Source organism: Martes martes (genome assembly GCF_963455335.1).
Source record: "Martes martes genome assembly, chromosome: 8".
In the NCBI taxonomy this organism is placed as follows: Eukaryota; Metazoa; Chordata; class Mammalia; order Carnivora; family Mustelidae; genus Martes; species Martes martes.
In genome coordinates, this window is record NC_137895.1 from 11,018,708 (window position 1) to 11,039,507 (window position 20,800).

Sequence of the window (20,800 nt, forward strand, 5' to 3'; positions counted from 1 at the left end):
AGGTGAGGAAATGGACTTGGAGAGGTTGGAACCAACTTTAAAGCTCTTACTCAGAAAACCGGGATATTGTCCCATTGGCTCCCTCATAGCCGTGGACTTGGGAGGTGACTCAGGATCGGAGGACATGGGATGGGGATCGCAGGTACAAAGAAGAGTAAATTCAGAGTCAGGAAACCTGGGTCTGGTCCAGCTCGGTGGTAAACCCATCATGTGCCCTTAGGTAAGTCACTGTCTTCTCTGGTTTTGTTTTTCTGGGGTTCTCCCCAGTACCAATCTATGTTGCCTCTCTGCTACTGAGGGGTGCCTTGGGGGCTTAGAGATGGGGAGATGTGACCCAACTTCAGGCAGGGGCCACCTGGGGCTTTCTCAGACACCACGCCCATCTCTGCACAAAGGACAAATACAAGGAGGAGGACAGAGCCTCTACGGGAGGCAAGCCTGGGGGCAGAGGTGTTCCTTTGAGCAGAAAGGATCAAACCCCCTGGCACTCCCCCACCCCCCGCCCCCGCCCCGTTGCTCCAGAGGATAGCCTCCACGTGTGGGAACCCGGGTGGCTTAACTCCAACCTGGCTGAACTTAACCCCTCTCTTGAACATCCCGGAGGGGCTGGGACAGGCCTCCTCCGTGCAGTACAGCCTCCTGCCAGTTTAGACCTATCTCTGTCTTGATACTGGAAGCACTGTGGGCCTAGGTGGGCCTTTGGGTGGCACTCTAGACATATCACAGCAAGATTCATCTTAAATAGCCCAGAAGCTAGCTGTGAGACCCCCAGCATTACACGGTGGAAGACAGTTTGCTGGGGGCACTCTGGTCACGGGAATGGAAGGGTCCTGGGGCTCCTGCCCTGCTCGGAAGGCAGGGATGGGATCCCCAAACCCCTCAGGCTCCACGGAGCTCCCTTTGCTGGGCATGCTGGAACCGTCGACTCATCAGGAACACCAGGCAGACCCCCAGTTAGAAAGATTTAGCCCTTGGCTATTTTATTTCCTCAACAGTGAAACAAGGGAGGGCCCCCACTTGGCGTGTGGGGCAGCTGCCTCCCCCAGTGCCCACCACCACCTTCTCTCCTGCCTCCACTGGGAGCCCACAAGTCAACGGAATTCCTGGCCTCGAGGGTGTCCCCCTAACGTGCCACCTGGCTCGCAGGAAGAAACGCACACTTGGTCAGAGCACAGTCAACAAGGAGGCTGGGCAGAGCTCCCTGTGTCCTGCCTAGTCTCAGTGGGTCTTCCCCCGGCCCTCGGAGATGACTTCCTCCGGCTGGGCGCGCATGTACCACTCCACCCAGGAGCCGTCGTAGATGGCCACGTCGGGCTTGCCGCAGAGGTAGGCCCCCAGAGCCACATGGCAGGCTGTGACGCCGGAGCCACACGTGGCCACCAGCGGCTGGGACAAGTCCACCTTCTTGTCCTGGAACAGGCGGTGGATCTCCTCGGGGCTCTTCTCCAGGCCCTCCTTGGTCAGGAAGTCCGTGAAGGGGATGTTCACTGTGCCGGGGATGTGGCCGGGTTCGATGCCTGCAGCGGGACGGCAGGAAGGTGGGGACAAGGACAAGGGTGTATGAGAAATGGCCACTGCAGTATGAGAGTCTCCCAGGCAGCCACAGCACTGAACCCTCTCTACACGCACTGCCCCACGCAGTCCTCACCCCCAGGAAACCCAGATACCACTTACAGGCATCCCCAGTTTACAGATGGGCATGCTGAGGCTTGGTACTGTGCCAGGCCTGGCTGGAATGGGGATCCACGACTCGGAGCCCACCAGAGTCTCACTCTTCCCCTGGATTCCTGATCACCTATATGCTGGGGGCATGATGGTGGAGGGGAACACAGATAAACAAGCTCTCTGCCTGGCTAGGACTCCTTGCCTTTGCAGTAAAGGAACGGATCGGGCCGGGTGGACAGGCATCGCTGAGCCATTACAAGGATGAGCGGTGTTAAAAAGGCCCAAGGATGTCATGGGACACATTATAAAAGATATTAACAGAAACAATAATCTTTGACATGACGGAGCACTCACTTTGTGCCATGCACTATTCAGAGCCCCTCTACTGTATCTTCTCCTTTAATCCTCCCCCAAACTCTACGGGACAGAAATGACCACCCCCACCCCCGCCCCCACCCTTTACACAGATGAGGAGACTGAGGCACGCAGACTCAGTTGCCCAAGTCAGAGAGGCCCCAGAGCAGGTGCTGCTAACGCCAGGCCATGGGGGCGGGGAGGCAGGGAAGCTTCTCTGAGAAGGCACTTCGAGTGAGTAGGGGTCTGTCACATGGACAGTTCTGGGCAGTGGGGGCTGAGAGAACCCCAGAATGGGGAAAGGGGGAGGGAATCGGAGGAGGCAGGAAATCACATGGTGTTTAGAGGGGTTCAAGGTCACTGGGCAAAAGCACAGACACAGAGGGGCTTAAGGCCCAAGAGGAGCCGCCTTGATTAAGACATAGAGCTTTGACCGTGACTACAAGCAGAAACCAGACTTCCATTTTCAAAATATCACTTCGATCATAGCACGTAGAATCTGGGCAAGGCTAGAGAGCCGTTCACTAAGAGGGTCACCCCCCTTAAACCTAATCACTTTGCTTTTACCATCCCCTATGAGGCAGGTGTCACTAATATCCCCATTTTCACGCCAAGAACTGAGATTTGCGACAGAATCAACCCTCACAGCCCATGATTCAAAAATCAAGGCTGAATGTCGCTGGGGTGGGGCTCTAGACTGGTGGCTTCTGTCCTGGTTTCCCCCTGCAGTGGGGAGACACTCCTCCAGGGAGCTTCGGACCCATATGGGTAGCTATTGGCAGGACTTAGCATACAGGCAGCGCTCAAAGTCCACGGGGAGGTGGGAGTGCACCGAGCCTCCCCACGATGGTGTGGAAGTGGCTCGCTGGGAGACATCACATAGAGACCAGCACGGGGGAAGGAAGAAGAACAAGCTCTCCAGTCGGGTTGGTCACCGTCAGAGCAAGGCTGTCCCTGTGCCTTGAATCCCCACCAAGCAAAGCATGCTTCCCCCTACACTGCCAGACCGACCTGGCCCCTCAAGGAGAGGCACGCTTGTCCGGCTCTCAGCCCGTGCAGCAGGAACGATGACCATGAGGGGATGTCCGCCACCGATCTAGATCTAGCCTTTGCGTGTGCTGGCTCAGTCCAGCTCCATGACGAGCCCGCTAGGGGCGTCCCATCGCCACCCACTTTACGGACAAGCCTACTTTGCAGATGACCAAGCAGGACTGAGGCAGCGTTAAGCACTTCTGGGAAGAGTTACAACCACAGAAGCACATAGTCACTCTGTCACCTCCCATCTCTTAGCACCCCTTATGTGTGAGACCGGGAGCTGAGCCTTTCATCCATTTGTTCTCATTTGACATTTGACCCTCATGGTCCCCCAGGCTTGACTCAGGGGCATGGGGGAGGCAATTCAGGGACAGGCTCCCAGGGGAAGTGGCAAGTTCTTTGCATCCTCCCCAAAGAACACAGGCAGAGGAAAGACTGGGTGATTATGGTTGTTCAAGGCAGTTAAATGAACTGCCTCAAATCCCCTCCGGGCTGCCTCCTGACCTAGAACAAGGTAGCCATCCTGAGACCCCGTTTCCTCCTCTGTCCAGTGAGAGCACCCACCTCTCTGAATCACTGAAAGGTTCACACCAACGTGGCCATTGACCCACTCATTTTTGGGGGCCCCTGTCCCCCTGATACAGGGCTTCCCTACAGTCTCCTTCCCTGGCCAAGCCTATGAGCTTGGCCCCTACTCAGGCCAGCAACCACCTCTGTTCAGTTTCTCTCCAGCCTGGGGCAGCAATCTCTCCCTCTCTCTCTTTAGCGCCCCCTCCATCCTCCCCTCTGCAAGCCTTGGTCCCTCCGAGGGACGTTCCACTCACTCCCCCGTCCCAGACTCCTCCCCTTCCTGTCTGCCTTCATCTCCAGCAGGATGGTATACACCCGATCAAGTCCCATCCCTTTGAGCTTTTCCGAAGCTGGGCCTGCCTGCCACCCCTCCTCCGATTCCGCAGAGACGCCCCTACTTCCGCAGAATCGGGGTAAGGCTGTTTGGTTTCTCCCTCTTATCCAGGGAGCCCTGGGTTCCCGGTGAGTTTGGGGTAGTCACTGCCCGCAACACGGGTGAGGGTGGGGGTGGGGCAAGTACTACTGTGCACCCTTCAGGAATAAAGCCACTGAAGCTTACGGAGGGAGGCAACTAGAACCCAAATCTCAGGCCTCCACCCCATGCGATGTCCTTTAAAGGCAAGGAAGAGGCAGAGCTCTGGGCGCACCTGGGCCCGCGCCGCAGCTGACCACCCGCCCCTGCGCGCAGGTTTGTTACCGTCTCGAGGCTCGGGCTCGGTGCCCCTGAACCGACCCGCGGCGCGGGCGTCCACCACCTGGAAGCGTCGGGATTCGAGGTTCTCCTTGATGTCCTCGTACGTCTTGATGAAGGCGGGGTCGAGCGTGGCGCGGAACTCGGTGGGCTCCGGGCGAGTTTTCCCCGAGCTCAGCGGGAGGCCCAGGCGCAGCCAGTGGCGGAGGCCGCCGTCCAGCAGCGACACGGCCCGGTGGCCGAAGGCGCGGAACATCCACCAGACGCGCGGCGCCGCGTAGAGACCCTGGTCGCTGGCGTCGTAGACCACGACGTGGGTGGCGGCGCCCACGCCCAGGCGGCCAGCGTACTCAGCGAAGTGCGCGGCGCTGGGCAGCATGTGGTCGTAGGGCGACGTGCGGTCGCTGCACTGGTCGATGTCAAAGAAGGCGGCGCCGGGGATGTGGCGCTCCTCGAACTCGCGTCGCGCGTCGCGGCCCAGCTTGGGCAGGTACCAGGAGGCGTCGAGCAGCTGCAGGGGCTGCCCCGCGCGAGGGGCCCTCAGTGCCTCGGCCACCCACTGCGCTGACACGAGCGCGCGGAACAGCTGCTGTGGGGCCATGGTGGCGGCGGCGGCAGCGGTGGCGACACGGGGGCTGCAGGCCTGGGAGACAGGGAGAATGTCAGGAGGGAACGGAGGAAGAGGCCGGCCCGATGGCTGGGAACCGCCTGCACCGCTGGGGCCGGCCCTAGCCCGCAGGGGCGGTGGAGCCCCGGGGAGGGCAGAGTCCAGGGAGCACAGAAAAGCCGCGGTAGTGAGCCCAGGTGAACCCAGGTGCAGACTTCGCTCCGGGGGCCTCTCTTCCCCTCCCCCCCGTGAGGACACAGACACAGCACAGAGCAACAGAATGACCCTGACCCCTTCCGGAGCGCCGCCTGCCCTTCACCGCTGCTGGCTGGAGGTGAGGTGGGGAGGAGCCCCTCCTGCCTGGGCTCAAGACCCCAGGCAGGTAGGGGCCAAGTTTCAGCCCCTCCCCAAGATGCAGCTCCGCTTCTCCCGCCACCCAAGGTCCCTGGTGGGATTCATTCTCTCGTTCATTCATCAAACGTTTATACAAGCAGCTTCATGGGGATAGTGGCCGGGATTTATGGACTCCTGAGCCTCATTTAATCTCACAATACCTCACAACACCACAGGACACAGAGTAGGCTCTCAATTAATTAGTGGAACAAGTGGCCCCAAGAAGGCTGGCAATGTTCTGTTTCACAGAGGGCGACACTGAGGGTCATGTAAGTGCACTGAGTTGGCCAAGGTCGGCGGCTAAAGACCTCACACCAGGCAGTTGGACCCCGGACTCCACACGCTCACAGGCAAGCACTGTGCAGGCTCCGGGAGCCCTGCAAGGGCAGATTTGGCCCCTTGAGCCTGAACTTTGTCTCTGAACGTTCATGTAGCAGCTACAACAGTGGTCCTGCCTCACCCCCTCTCCCCAACGCTCCCCTGCCGGGCCAGCAGCTAAGAGTACACGAGCCCATGACAAGCCAAGTCACTGCCTTCCGGGGTCAGGATGCTCTGAACATGTTGAGTCCCTGTGCAACAGCCCCTGGTCCATTAGATGCCTTCCTGCGGGTCCGAGAAAGGTGACCCCTCCGCCGGAGCATGTGACCGGGTGAGTGGGGTGTGAGCGGCAGGTCGGCCCGCCCTTCCCCTTTCAGCAGGGCACCACCTTACCATCCATACCCAGCAGTCCTGCCATGGTGGGGGGTGGTGGTAAAGGACAGGTGCTTTGTGGGCCCCGCCCCAGGCTCAGCACCACAGCCTCTAGAGTGGGTCTATGAGGACACCTGTGTTCTGCAGGAGGCGACTCGAGATGGGAGCGCCTCGCCCTTGCTCACACAGCTGGTCAAGGGCGGCCTCGGGATCTGAAGCCAGAGCTGGGCTCCGGAGGCTGGACTTCGCCTTGTGCCCCAGCCCTTCCCACACTCCTCTGGCTTTTAGGAAGTCACTCTACCCACACGGCCAGGCCCTGTGCCGGACACTGAGAAACTCTCGATTTTGCCGGGCCCTGCAGGTAAAGACAGGCCACAGGCCGGCTCAGAGGATGGCATCATTAAGGAAAGTCTGGAGTTCAGTGTGAACATGGAGGGGCCACAAGCTCAAGCGTAGGGCGGGAGCAGAAGGGATGAGAAGTCTTCCTGGAGGACCATTTCAGGGACCCAGGAAACTATAGCTAGACTTTCAGGATAAGGAGGCCGCCAAGGGGGCTTTGGCTAAGGGGTGATTCCAGCATCTGTGGGTGCCCAACCTTCAGCTCTTACAGTGGAGATTAAACAATGAATGTTGAGAGCCATCATAAGGCATTGCACTGGCTGGTTTTAATCATCATTAGAAATGGCTTAATAAAAAAGATAATAAAAATATATTAAAAATGGCTTTAAAATCCCATTATTTCCGAGAAGTTACTCTCACTGGTGGACTTTGAACAACAGCAGCATGTCTAGAATCTTAGTTTCAGGATTGGGTGGGACTTCAGAGGTCTGAGGTCATCCCGCAGCCCCTCCCCCCCTTGACTGGCAGTTGTCGCATAGGCCTGAAGGAGGTAGAGGAGGGTCTGGGAGAGCGGGCTGTGTGTCACTTAAGGGCGCAGACCGGGGCCCTTGGGTGCTGGCCAGGCCTGGCCCCCTGCAGATGCTCTGGGAGTGAAGGAACCCAGGTCACACGGGACAGCTCCAGGCCCATCTCAAGAGCACACACACCTACACTAGGGGAAGCCTGGGCAGGGCCAAAGACGAAGTTCAGAAGATTCTCCACGGAAATGCTTGTCAAAGTACGCATTTGCCAATCTCCTGTGAGGATATGATGACTTCAGAGTAAAAAGAATTTTTAACGAGGGGGGATGAGAAAAGCATTCCAGGCATATGTCACACATCTGTATGCAAAACGCTGAGCAGGGAGCAGGGGTGGCCCACCAGCTTGGAGGAAACAGTTGTTCCCTTTTCAGGAATGATGTGAAGTGGTTGTGAAACACAGCCATTGTTAAAAAATGAAATGATACAAACTTACAATCAAATAGATTCATTAAAAAGAAAGGCTTTTTTTTTTTTTTAAGTATGAGGCTTTGGGGGTGAGCCAGGTAAACAAAGGCAGGAGGCAGGCCACGTGGGCTTCAGATCTGAGATTAACAACTGCAAGAGGGTGGGGGTCTTAACCCCACTGTGAGCCCCTGGGGTAACTCACTAGGCCTGGCTTTCTGGTCTTTAAATAAGTTTCTGGCCTGCACCGCAAGGTTGTTGTGGGAAGTCAGTAAAACCTTAGAAGCAACGTGCTCACGGAGCAGGCCTTGACCAAGGCTAGTTTCGTTTCACTCCAGCAAGTTCTTTGCCAGTTACTTCCCTTGGAGCCTCTGGGTCACTTGGCATTGTCTCCCTGGCCTCTCTGTGGGGTTTTATTAGTCCTCCCCCCTCCCTCTTGTTCTCTTGGGTGACACCAGCTGACCCGACCCCCCACCCCCACCCCCCTACCCCAGCTTCCCACCTGCCGCTCACGCCTAGGCCACGGGGCAGGCCACCCGGAGCGGCCTGCGGACAGCCATGCTTAGGGCGAACCCAGGGGCGCGCCTTCGCTCCTAGACTGCAGCCCTCTACTCCGCTCAGACCCCGCGGGGGAGCCCCGCGCCGCGCACCCCAATGATCGACCTCCCCCTAAAGAAAGGCAAGCGCGATGCCGCAGCAGTTACCCGGGTCTCGGGCTCCGGGCTTCCGGAATCGGTCATGGCCCCAGCGCAGGGCGCCCCCTCCCCGCGCCCGAAGCCGTCCCCTCCTCCCGCCACCAACCTGCGACCGGCCAAAGGGAGGAGACTTGGGCACAGCCCACCGCCGCGGCCACTTGGAGCCGCCGCTGCCCGCGCCTTCCACTCGCCGGCCCGTGGGGGACACCCGTGCCGCCGCGCCCCGCCCCGCGTCGGCTCCGCGCCCCCCTGGAGGGTCCCCGGGGTCCGAGGGGTGCGACGCGCTGTGGGGGGGGCGGCAGAGGGCGGGCGCGGCGCGGCGGGGCGGCGCGGCGCGGGGCCGGGGCTCTGCGGGACGGCGCGCTGTACCCCCCTCCGGCGGCGGCGCGATGGTGCAGGCCGGCCAGGGAGGTGTGGGCTCCGGGTTTGAACCAGCCAACTTCTCCGCGGTCAGGGACGAGCGCCAGGGCGGCGGCGAGGGCGAGTGAGTGCGGCCGGGTGGGGCGGCGGCCAGGCGCCCGGGCCGCTCGGGATTGGGCCACCGGTCTGGCCCCTGCGACCTCGGGAAGGGTCCCCCCGGCGAGAGCGGGGCAGGGTGCCCGGGGAACCTCGGACCCAGCAGGGGCAGAGGGCACCGAGCTGGGGCTGGGCGCGGGCGTTCTGGAGGCGGGCGAGCCCTCCCGGGCTGCTGAGATTGGCCGTGGGGGGCTCGCTAGAGGTTCGGGCGAGCGCGTGTGCGAGCCCCAGCGACCCCTCCCCCGGGCTCCCTCTCCTCTCCCCTCCCAGCCAAGGGGGTTCCAAGTTCAACAGGTCCCCCATCCCCCGTCCTGGGCATCTTTTCGCCGCTCTTTTCTGGCAGGATCCCGAGGACGAGAACCATAGCTCTCGGGACCGGGCGCCCTCCCCGCCAGCTCCCCCTTCAGGGGCGCTCCGAGGCTCTCGCTCCGCCCCCTTCTGCGCGGGGCGGGGCCCCAGGAAGGGGCGGAGCGGCCTTTCCTGGGCCGAATGGGCAGACCTTTCCCGCAGCCTGCCTTGGGCGCCGCGGCGGGGTTGCTGGGCTGCAGCGAACACACCACCCCGGGGGAGTGCGGTGGGAAAAAGCTCCTCCCAGACCCCGCCCCGCTGCACACCAGGACCTCATGCCGCTCTCTTTCCTGGTTTCCACCCGCGCCAGGTGATGCGCAGAGCTGAAACCATGGTTCATCAGGTGCTCTACCGGGCGCTGGTCTCCACCAAGTGGCTGGCGGAGTCGGTTCGGGCTGGCAAGCTGGGGCCGGGCCTACGGGTGCTGGACGCGTCCTGGTACTCGCCGGGCACCCGCGAGGCCCGCAAGGAGTACCTCGAGCGTCATGTGCCCGGCGCCTCCTTCTTTGATATAGAGGAGTGCCGGAACACAGAGTCGCCCTACGAGATGATGCTGCCCAGCGAGGCCCACTTCGCCGACTACGTGGGCCGCCTGGGCATCAGCAACCAGACGCACGTGGTGGTGTATGACGGTGACAACCTGGGCTGCTTCTATGCGCCCCGGGTCTGGTGGATGTTCCGTGTGTTTGGCCACCGCACCGTGTCGGTCCTCAACGGCGGCTTCCGAAACTGGCTGAAGGAGGGCCTCCCGGTGACGTCGGAGCCCTCACGCCCGGAGCCGGCCGTCTTCAAAGCCACCCTGGACCGCTCCCTGCTCAAAACCTACGAGCAGGTGCTGGAGAACCTCGAGTCTAAGAGGTTCCAGCTGGTGGATTCACGGTCCCAAGGACGGTACCTGGGCACTGAGCCAGAGCCCGACGCAGTAGGTAGGTGTCCTGGGGGGTGGGTGACTCCCCGGGAGGGATGCCCCCATGGAATGATGGGGAGTACGGATGTCTGGGACCCCTTCAGGGGTTGACTTCAGTTCCCCGCCCCTCCCCCCATAGGTAGGTCCCGGTCTGCATCTGTGAAATGAGAGTGCAGAGCCAAAGCTAAGAGCTATTTCTGCTTTGATGCTCAAGGACCTACCTCTGTGTTCCCATAGCCGCGTGCTAACAAGCAACCTAGCATCTCTATGGGGTGGCATCAGCAGAGGTGACCGGTGATATCTCCACCCACATCCATGCCCAGGCACGGCTCCTGGACATGCCCAAAGGTGTGTGCATGAGCTCACACATGTGTCTCTGTACAGAGGCTCTCAAGGACACCTAGCTTCCTAGGGCCTCCCTTAGTTCCCCAGAAAACCCGCGTAGACATAACAATGCCCTGCCGGCAGCACCCCCCACCCCCCTTCCAGCTCCCTGGGCCCCCCGACCTTTCCAAACAGCGGCAGCCTGTTTGCAGAGCTATAAAATTAGCTACTGTTTCATGCTAAGCCCTCAACACAGCATTAAGTCATCCAAGAAAGCTTATAATACGCCATGTTAGAGAGGAGGAAACAAAGATGGGAGGACCTTAAGTTGCTTGCTCAGTTAAGTGGCAGAGTTGAGATTTAACCCAGTGCTGACTAGTTTCATACTAGTGCTCTAAACCAGGCATCCACAGGGAGATGGCTCGACCTGTCCTGCGGACAAAGGGGAGGCGGGGAGGGTTCCACATTGCTGGGGTGGGGGAAGTCTCAGGAGAGGAAGTGCTGAGTTCTAGAACCTCCTAACAGAGAACCTTAGAAGTCTCACCATCACCCTGGCTGGGTTTCCTGCCTCACTGCTGTGGGGGCCACTCCAGGCTGACCCGAGCCCCGGGAGTGCCCAACACCTCCCGGCTCTGTGCTCTTGGGCACGGTCTGCAGAACCTAAGTCTAAGTCTAGTGCAACATTTTTCCTAACTTGTTGAAAAATGACTCTTCCTGTCTGTGCCTCTGAGGGAGAGGATGCTGGGGAACAGTTCTGGACATTCTTAGAGCTGGAGGTCCTGAAAGGTCACCTCATTGGACAGAAGGGAAACTGAGGCACACAGAGGAAGTGGCAGGTCAAGGCCCTGTGGCTAGTTCATGGCACAGCCATGGCTCTCTCCAGGCACCGTGTGTTTCCTACCCGTGTTGCTCTCTGGAGGTCTGGAGTTGAAGAATCAGAGACTTCCAGCGTGGACCTCCTACAGACCCCCTCCTGGCCTTGGTCCAAGATGCCTTCCCTCGTTGGAGCTTACGCTGCCATCATGGGGAGGAATGGTAGAATTGTTTCCCTTAGCTCCTTCTTGGCTTGCCCTGAGCAAGCTGGAAATAAGCCAAGAGGGTCAGATCCCATCTCCTCACTCCTATTTTAGGATGAGGGCACTGAGGCTCAGAGAGGGGTCCCTCCCCATTGCCCTTCTCCCTACCTCCTACCACCTCCAGATCCTGGGTCCCAGGGAGCACGGATGCTTCCTCCTGGGAGGTCAGCCCCTCCTTTGTGGTGAGACCTCAGTCGATTCCTTGACCTCTCTGGGTTCCCTTATTTTAAAACAAGAAGAGGAATGCCAGCCTTGCCCACCTGGCTGTGTACTTATTTAAGGGTGTTTTGAGAAAGGTAGGAGCGGCACCCAGGGCTGGGCCATCTAGAAAGCTTGGGCGTGGCACTTCTTCCCTAAAAGGCTTTGCTGGCCTCCCGAACAACACGTTTTGGGAGCACGGAGGCGCGTGGGGCTCTCTGACTTCATGGTGCCCAGCTTGGCGTGGGCTCAGTGGTCTAGATGGAACCACCAGGGGCTGTGTGGTTGGCAGAACGTCCTGGCAGAGGAGCTGGGAGTGGGCCTTGGACTCCCGATGGCTGCTTCCTGCTGATACCGAGACAAGCACCTTCCCCAGCCCCAGCTTTATGCTCCACTGCCTTTGGTCCTGTTTGTAAGGAGCCCAAGGTGAGAGTCAGGCAGATCTGAGTTTGCATCCTGCACTGGGCAGCTGCGGGCAGGCCCTTTCCTCCTTAACGAAAGGAGTGTGCTCACCTTCTAGAACGCTGGGGGAAGCCAGCAAAGCAGGTAGCGGGTAAATGCAACCAGGGTATGTATAAGCCCTGTTCTCTTTTCCTCCGGCCTCGAGGGCAAGGAGGGTGAAGAGGGAGGAGACTGACCCCCTCATGGGCACTTTCATCTGCAGAATGTTTGGTTTTTGCGTATTCTCTCCTTGATGCCACCCTGTGCTGGGTGGAACCTGGGAGTTAGGACTGATCCCACTTTGCAGGTGGGAAAGGGGAGGAGGAGGTTCTCTAAGGAGGCAGAGTGGCCAAGATTTGACCCCAGTCGGCAGGCCTCAAAGTGAGGCCGTTTCCCAAGGCCGCTGCTGTGTAAGCAAACACAGGGCCTGGTGGGGGGGGGGGAAGGTCACAGCCTCACAGTGTAGTGTTGCTTCATGGGATCCTGGGGCCCCTCTGCCTGTGTCTCTCCCTCCGCCGGGGCTGAGGGCTGAGGTAGGTTGGGAGCAGGAAGCGTGCTGAGCTGCCTCCCAGTGGCCCGGAGCTGCCCACTGGGGCAGCCTGCCCTGGATTGCTTCGTGTCTATAGGAGGAAAGCAAGAAAGAGCCAAACGGGTTTTTCTGGCCTGGAAAACCCACACGGATCAGCAGCCTGAGAGATGTCAGCTCACCGCCCCCCCCACCCCCCTACTGGTGATAATTCACAGCCTCCTCAGGAGCTGGGAGCTTCCTGGGGTAATCTGAACCCGGCCCCAAGATGCCGAGGGCAGGGAAAGACCAAGGAAAGAGCAGGCCACCCTAGGTTGGTTGGTGGCAGGTTTAATAAGGGAACTTAAGGTCTGGTCTTGGGTGGCCGGCGCAAGATGAGATTTCCACACCCGCCTGCCACATCTTGAAAGCTTATACGGAGGCCTTAACTGGGGTCAGTCCCGTACATGCTGTCCAGCTGGTCTCAGAACCACATTCAAGGCTGTGTCCTTGGGGCAGCCTCTGGGAGTGGGGAAGGCGAGCAGAAGGCACATTCCAAGGATGGGAGAGGGGAGAGGAATCTCCAGTTGCCCCAGTTGAGCTCATGGGTCAACTGGTGGTTATGTCCTCTCCATGACCTCTCCCCCCACATTCTACCCCTCATGTCGGCTCCTAGCACCTGTCACACCTGTCACCCCCCCCCCCAACTTCTGCACTGTGCCCTGAACAGTCAGCAAGAGGCTTTATGAGCATGCTGGTGGCTCCCTTTGTGGCCCTCTATGTTGGAGACAGAGGCCACAGCAAGAGAAAATACAGAGTCAGACAGTCCTGCCCCCATCAGAGATTACATTTTCCAAAAGAGCCCCATGATCCAAACCATTGATTTATGAAGTCCCCTGGCCTGGGAGTCAGATCATTCACAGCCTTCCCTTATTTTCTCAAGTGACTTATTATTTTTTAAGAAGATTTTATTTATCTCAGAGAAAATGAGAGAGAGAGAGAGAGAGTACAGAGGGAGAGGTAGGCTCCCTGAGCAGAGAGCAGGAAGCCTGATGGGCTCGATCCCAGGACTCTGGGACCATGACCCGAGCTGAAGGCAGACGCTTAACCTACTGAGCCATGCAGGTGCCCCTCTTATATGGCTCAGAAAAGGTGGCATAATAGACTCATCAGATATACGGCAGCATTCTGTTTGGATAACGGCACAGGTGGCTCCTTACCCAGCATCGATGGTGTCTAAGGCCGTCCTGCTTTGGAGGACAGCTTTTCTCAGGATAGTTTGGTGTTCAGTAAGGACAGGTGGTGTTGGCTGTCATTCAAGGCTTGCTGGGTGAATCTCATTTGGGCAGGATAGACAGCCCAGGACCCCCACCTCTTCCCCTCTTCCAATGGTGCTTGTTCTGTTCCAGGTATAATGCATTTTAGCAGGTCCGCCTTCTGGCAAGACCGTGAGATCCCCACGAAGAGGGAGCAGATCCCCCCTCACCCGGGCCCGTGAAGTCACTCACCCGTCCTGGTGGGGCATCTCATGGCAAATTCCAGCAGATGACACCTCGCCCACGTGTGCTGGGCTCTGTTCTCAGCGGCACAGCACGTCGATCCGCAGGGAGCAGGACAAGGGACATCTTCCTCCACTTCCATGCATTTATAGTGCTGGGTGTCTGGGCGAGGGTCCCCAGTCTGGGCAATGGGGCAACAGGCCCTGCTGGTTAATCGTTCACACGTAGGAAAGCCTGGGACACACCTTTAAATGACCCCCAGCCCAGGTGGTTTTACCCGGGAGTAATTGAATCTGCTGCTTTAATATTCATTTTTCCTTTTTATCAGCCCACCTGCTGGCAGGTTATAGGAGAGATGGGGACCTCCATTCTAGGTCGTGTTCTTTTGCCCAGTTTTGCAATATGACCCCCAGTCGCTGTCTAGTCAACAAGGGTAGCTAAACACCATATTCTGCTACTCTAATCCCCTCGTGGTGGCAGCCTGGTTCGTAGTCACCAGGGAAGGCTGGGGGTAGACCAGATGTGGTATCCACGCAAACCGGGCATAGGGGAGAGGGAGCAGCATAACCGAACTGCCAATTGGTCACCAGTTGGGAATTCTGGTGAATGGCCCCAGGCTCCTTTTCCAGTTGTCTTGTGTGTCATTTACAAGACACAGGACACGCTGTCACTGCATTAACCAAGTCACTCTATGTCAGGGACAAGCCAGCATCCTAGGCAATATGCCAACCCACCTGGACGCGATGCATTGTTCCATGTGTCCAACCTGTTCTATGTCCTGAAGAGCCAGTCGCTAGGGATCGTACCCGGGCTGGGGCATCGGTTTCCTGACTGCCAGGGGGTGGGTGTCAGTGCCTCATGAGCTGGGAATTGGAAAAGTGAAACTGTCTCAGACTCCTACAGGCAAGCCCAAATATTCCCTCATCTAACCTGACCCCATAAGGGCCCACTCGTGGTCATCCACCCCTCAGCTCCCCATTGCTCAAACTATAGCATTAATGTGGTTGAAGACCAGGACTCAGGAGTGACTATGAGCTCAGCCCACTGGCTGCTGTGACCGCTTCCTCTCTGAGCATCTCCATCTGGAGGGGCGCTGTGGGCACTGTTAGGAGCCTATGTTCTATGGGGTCACATAGAGGTTTGGCCTCCATCCAGAGCTAGGACCAAAATCTTAGGGGTACTCCCTCCTGTTGTCTCTGCCACAGTGCCTGACCCCTGTCTCCCAGAGTCCCAGACTCATTCACTCCAACGAGAGCCCTGCTTGGGGAATGCCCAGAGACTGACCATGTCAGTAGTATTTTTACCTTCTCCCATTCAGCTTGCTGCTCTGATCCCCAGTCACCATTTCTTTACCAGGTGGCAGAAGGGACAGCAGCACTGTCCTCAAAAACCCTACCATCCCTACAAAGGTCTGTAGCTCTTTCGTCTTCTTGAGGGTTGGAAGGACTCGTATCTTACCAGTCACAACGTCGAGGAAGAAGTGTGTCTTCCCTGAGCAAACGATTCCCAAAAACTTTATCACAGTGCCTCGGCCTTGAATTTTCTGCAAGTTCACCACCATTCTTCCCACACAGATATTCAGCAAAGCCTACAGCATGTCCCACCGCAGATGAAAGTTTGTTCACGTTAATATTACGGCGTCAGTGTAATGGGCTCATTTTACTGATGTGAGGAAGGAGAGTAGGGACAGTTCTCGGAATACCATCCCATGTAATTAATCCTTACTCAGGTCACTGGTATGATCTTTATTCGTCTGTCTTGCCTGTGAATCTTCCTAAAGAGGAGACCCCTTTGCAGCAAATGCTCCAATGAGAATTCATTCTCATGTAATTGACAAGGGAATGTGGTTATTTTCGTGATAGATATTTTAAAGTAAAAACCAAGATTATGGTTGGTAACATGATACCAGGACATACCAGATTTTTAGGAATTTTATATACTTTCTGGAACACTCCTATTAATAACTTCCATATAAATAGTTCCTAAGGAAGGATGAGCATTACTTCCAACTGACGATACTCCCCATGTAATTTAACATATGAAATGTCTGATTAGTTTAATACTTCTCTCTTACGAGAAGAAAAAAAACGGATCTTTCGAGCCTGTCCAGGAAAATGGAGCTCCAAGTTAATTCAAGATCAGCAAGGCTTCATTTAGAGTTTGATTTGGGGGAAGTTTGTCAAAAATACCAAAGATTATAAAATACATGCTCTTGTGGGATCACGGATGGTTGTGAAGCAACATTCAGTTATCCATTTAACCAAAATGACAATTAAAGTCTTCAAAGGCAAATAGGGAAACTGCATTGTTGTAAAACAAAACAAAACAAAACAAAAACTGAACACTTAGCCCTGTTAAGAGAGAAGACTCGATTTTCTTAGGTAATCAAAGATCGATAAAGACTGCATGAAACATAGGAACTTACTTTGATAAAACACAGAATCTTTGTTTTCTGGGTAGATTACCTAAAAGGCAAAGAAAAGCCTTTCACGATCCCATCAAGAACAGACCAATCATCCAAGAAAACTTTATCCATTATAGCAGATGAGAGAAAATTAAATTTCAGTTTCACATGAGTTCACTTTGATATACAGTTTATTTTAAAGCTAAGTAAATAGTGCTCTTTTACAGATTAATTTTGGTAATACCTTCAGGAGGTAGAAAAAGTGTACATTAACATATAGGCCTATGTAAACATACAGACAGAGATCCCATAACTTAGCCCTCGATAAGTCATCCTGGGGAGATGTGGGCTAGTCTTTGGACAAGGGACCTTCTAGAACAGTCTGTACCCCCCAACCCCCAGATTTTTTTGCTACAGTCTCTGTGGGTACTGTTTTGGTTATCTCCTGGTGTGTTTACATTTCAAAGACATAAGATTTGCAACTTTGGGTTTAGTTTTCCCCCAGGTTTAGGGGCAATTGCTATTAAAAATGTTCCTTTGTATTAGGGGTGGGAAGGCATGAGGGATCTCCGCTTCCCTCAGCCATAGCATCCTCTTCGTTCCCGTTGCTGCTTGCCTGGCAATCCACCTCTCAGCGCCTTAATCAGCTTTTGTCACAAGCTCCTGTGTCTTAATCCACAGCATCTCATGCCTTCTTTACCTTGCAAAAAAAAAAAAAAAAAAAAGGTGCGCCAGGGTCTCTAGCTGATTTCTACTCTCCTGCTCGAAGCCAGCAGAGTAGTGGACACCTGCACTGCCCTCTCTAACCTCAGCTCTTCTTCCAACTTTCTAACTTGACTTTGAGCCTCTGGCTGGGCACCAGTGTCCTGCTGAACCGCTTCCAGTAGAGGCCAGTGCCCCGTGACAACCGTTTGTTTCATTTCTCTGCCGCAGTGCTGTGCACAGTATCTCGAACAAGCACAGGAAAGCAGCCAGAGTTTGGGGGGACATTCCTGGACTCAAGCAGGGGTCCATAATCCCCTAACATATGAGCCACCCCTCCCCACATAGGGGTTGCTGGCCGATGTAAGGTTTCCTTCACGGATGCCTCTTTCCCAAGCCCCACTTCTTTAGTCTCCTGGCTGGCTGGCCAACTTTTAGTTCCCAGCCTCTCTGGGGTCATCTGAAACCAGCCCCAGAGGCAGAGGGCAGGGAGAGGCTGAAGAAAGGGGCAGGCCACTCCAGATCGCTGGGTGGCAGGTTTAATAAGCAAGGGAACTTACAAGGCTTGTCTTGGCTGGCCATACCATGAGATTGCCGCACCCACCCACCAGATCTCAACAGTTTATACAGACGCCTTAACTGGGGTCGGTCCCATACACACTGTCCAGCTGGTCTCAACACCAGATCACTATCGCAAGGCCAAGTCCTTGGGGCAGCCTCCAGGAGCGGGGAAGGCAAGCAGAATGTGCACTCCAAGGGCAGGGGAGTGGGAGAGGAACCTCCAGTGGCCCCGGTCCAGCTCCTGGGTGAACCAGCGGTCACATCCTCTGGATGACCTCCCCCCACCACTGGCATCTTCTTGGCCAAAGCTGGAGCACAAAGTCCCAGGTCCCTGAGCAGGAGGAGCATGAGAGTTCATCTTATCCATTTCCCTGCCTCAGTTCCCTTTTCTAGACAGGCTCAGGGTAGCCCAAGTACACAGGTTTTAGGGTCAGACAGACCTGACTTCACTTCACACCCCTGTGTGTCCTGAACCAAGTTTCCTTCCGTCCCATCAGAGCTGGGAGGATCATCCGGCTTTGTGAGGATTCGGGAAGACAAAGCTCTTGAGCTAACCCTTTGTCTGGTGCCTGGTGCCAGAGGTCTGAGCGTGGTGGCCTGCCTGCTAGTGGGGGTGAGGGGGTGGCAGAAAGCCTTGAACTTGCAGTGGAGGTCAGACTTGGGAGAAAAGCAGCAGGAACCCCCACTTCTGGACCCGCATGCCTTTCCTTCGGCTGGCTGTTCTCCAAGGTTCTCTGAGCTAGGTTCATCCTGGCCCTTGTTGCGCACGGGCGGTCAATGCCTGCTCATTGAAATTCCTCAGACAGGCCCTGAGCCCTCGCTGGCAGAGGTGAAAGGAGGACCCCCGCCTCCTGAGGCTGGCCCGGTTTTGGGAAGCCCGCACCACAGAAACCCCCCACCCCGACTTCTTTGCTCCCAAGAGGTGCCTTTTATGTAGTCAGAAGAAAGCAGTGAAGCTGTTTTCATCAAAGATGGGAGGAAAGAAACAAAACAACATTCAGAACGTAACAAACGCTTGTACTTCAAATGCACTTAAATTCAGCCCACTGCTGGATGCCGAAAGATTTTTAAGTTGGGTGTCTTGGCAAAGGATGCCTTTGAAGCCAACAGATCTGTTGTTCCTCATTGGTAGGGTCAGCACACATCCAGGCTCAGATTAGAATTTCCAGACACAAAAGATGAAATGACAGCAGGAAGAAATCACTGTAGTTTCTAAGTTAGGACATCTATTTAGTCAAAGGATCTCTTGACTCATGTCTGTGAATTTGGCAACCCTCTTTGGCTTCAGGGTCCCCGGGACTGGGATGTTGCTGGCATGTTGTACCCCGACTGTGCCTGGGGTTACTAGAGGCTTCTACCTACCGTAGCTAGTCTTCTCCATATGGCTGAGAGGTAGATGGGGTTATCTCCCCCATTTCACAGATGAGAAGACTGAGGCGCAGGGATGCAGGGCCTCCTGGCTATACCCTGCCCCAGTGTGTGCCTTGGTCCTGTCCTCTCCCTCCCACTGCTGCACACCCTGGTCCTGCCCTGTCCCATGGTCCAGGCTTAAGGGGCGTAGTGGGGAATTTTGGAGGAAGGGGAGCCCAAAGAGATGCTCAAATCTGTCTTGGGCCCCACTCCCCGTATCCAAAGTCTGCTAGGGTGTGGGGTGCTTGAGGAAGAGAAGAGCGACCTTTGGCATGCTCAGGGTGGGACTGAGACCGTGGTCTTGCAGGCAGCTCCAGCTCTGGCCTTGGCCCAGACCTCTTTGCCCCCCACCCCTGCAGACTATTCTGAAACCAGATTTGGCAGAGGAGAGACCATTCCGGAATTGACCTTGGAGCCAGCTCAGACCCCCACTCTACTTCTATCCAAGCCTTTCAGCTAGGAACGCCCGCAGGGACCACACTGTCCCCACCCCTTCCCTCCCCCGGGGTGGGTCGTGAAGTGACGGGAGCATCAGCATCTGAGCGTGGATGGACCAGGGGCAGCAGCTGGTGCTTTGCTCCTTACAACAGCCTGGGCCCATGGAGACTCTGGGCCCATGGAGACTCTCATTTCCATTTTATCCCTGGGGAAACTGAGGCTCAGAGAGGTGACATGGCTTGCTTAAGGTCACCCTCCTGGTAAGTAGTCAAGCTGGGATTCGAACTTATATCTAGCAGCAGGTCACATTTTCTTTAACAGGAACATCAGAGGACTTGGTGTAATCCTGGGTCTGCCTTTGCCTCCCCATGTGGCCTTAGGTGAGCCATTTCATGCTGCCAAACCTCGGTGTCTACATCTGTAAAATGGACATTCTATTTTATGCATTTATATTATATTAATGAATCGTGTGGTTATCCATCTAGCCTCTGCCTTCCTTGCTAGACCGTAATCTTCCCGAGAACCTGGACCATGTCCACTGCTGTGTTCTTGGCAATTGGCCCCGGCACAAAGCATTTGCTTCTCAATAACCCTATGAGATAGGTATGTACCATTGAGCCCATTCTACAGATGAGAAAACCGATTCGGAGAAGGGAAGCATTTGCCCAAGGTAGATGTTAATTAAAAGGCCAGTAAATGGCAGAGCTGAGTCTCATCCCTGTCCTCTCAAGCAGGTATGATGTTGGACATCCCAACCTCATGGAAGATTTTGGGGGAGGGAGCCCTTCGCCTTGAGTCTCCAGCATTCCGTGGGGACTGGGCCAGGAGTCAGTTGAACTCTGAGAAGGGCAAAGGTGTTATTTTGTGTAAAGCTCCCTATCCTTATGGCCCATGGCCCATGGCCCCACTGGTTCCCACCCCCTGCCCCCCCCAACCCCTTTCCTGCTCCTAAACCTGTCCTTCCCTCTGTCCTCTGCTGCGCCCAGGACTGGACCCGGGCCACATCCGCGGCTCAGTCAACATGCCGTTCATGGACTTCTTGACCGCGGACGGCTTCGAGAAGACCCCAGAGGAGCTGCGTGCTATGTTCGAGGCCAAGAAGGTGAACCTAGCGCAGCCCCTCATTGCCACGTGCCGGAAGGGAGTCACTGCCTGCCACATCGCCCTGGCCGCCTACCTCTGCGGCAAGCCGGATGTGGCCATCTACGATGGCTCCTGGTCCGAGTGGTTCCACCGGGCACCCCCGGAGACGCGTGTGTCCCAGTGGAAGCGCGAGAAAGCCTGAGTGGCGGGCTTCCTCGCTGGCAGGCAGCCCCCATCTGTTTAGTGACCGCAGCCTGACATGTCGTGTGTACCTCTTTAGCAAAGGACACTGACCAGATTTTAGAATCGCTATGTAGAGCTCTCCTTTCCCCCCGAAACACTGGAATAAATTGCCTTTTCTGAGTA

General features: G+C 56.3%; 2 protein-coding genes across 2 annotated transcripts; one reads left to right on the plus strand and one right to left on the minus strand.

Moving 5' to 3' along the window:
• Nucleotides 1-949: 949 nt before the first annotated feature.
• Nucleotides 950-8,138, minus strand: MPST (mercaptopyruvate sulfurtransferase). Its single transcript, XM_080809919.1, has 3 exons — nt 8,032-8,138; nt 4,322-4,958; nt 950-1,517 (listed from the first exon to the last, which is right to left on the minus strand). Exons 1-3 carry the CDS (start codon nt 8,065-8,067, stop codon nt 1,219-1,221), a joined length of 972 nt encoding a protein of 323 aa, XP_080666045.1. The 5' UTR covers nt 8,068-8,138; the 3' UTR covers nt 950-1,218.
• A 234-nt stretch (nt 8,139-8,372) lies between these two features.
• Nucleotides 8,373-20,800, plus strand: TST (thiosulfate sulfurtransferase). Its single transcript, XM_080809920.1, has 3 exons — nt 8,373-8,506; nt 9,197-9,812; nt 20,338-20,800. Exons 2-3 carry the CDS (start codon nt 9,200-9,202, stop codon nt 20,634-20,636), a joined length of 912 nt encoding a protein of 303 aa, XP_080666046.1. The 5' UTR covers nt 8,373-8,506; nt 9,197-9,199; the 3' UTR covers nt 20,637-20,800.

What these genes read in the sequence shown, in the direction of transcription:
- MPST (XM_080809919.1), bottom strand. Translation starts at nt 8,067, where the DNA reads ATGACCGATTCCGGAAGCCCGGAGCCCGAGACCCGG. An exon ending in GCCCGGAGCCCGAGACCCGG is followed by an intron (nt 4,959 to 8,031) that starts GTAACTGCTGCG and finishes CCTGTCTCCCAG; the next exon opens with GCCTGCAGCCCCCGTGTCGC. An exon ending in CGAGCCCGAGCCTCGAGACG is followed by an intron (nt 1,518 to 4,321) that starts GTAACAAACCTG and finishes GTCCCGCTGCAG; the next exon opens with GCATCGAACCCGGCCACATC.
- TST (XM_080809920.1), top strand. Translation starts at nt 9,200, where the DNA reads ATGCGCAGAGCTGAAACCATGGTTCATCAGGTGCTCTACCGGGCGCTG. An exon ending in GCCAGAGCCCGACGCAGTAG is followed by an intron (nt 9,813 to 20,337) that starts GTAGGTGTCCTG and finishes TGCTGCGCCCAG; the next exon opens with GACTGGACCCGGGCCACATC.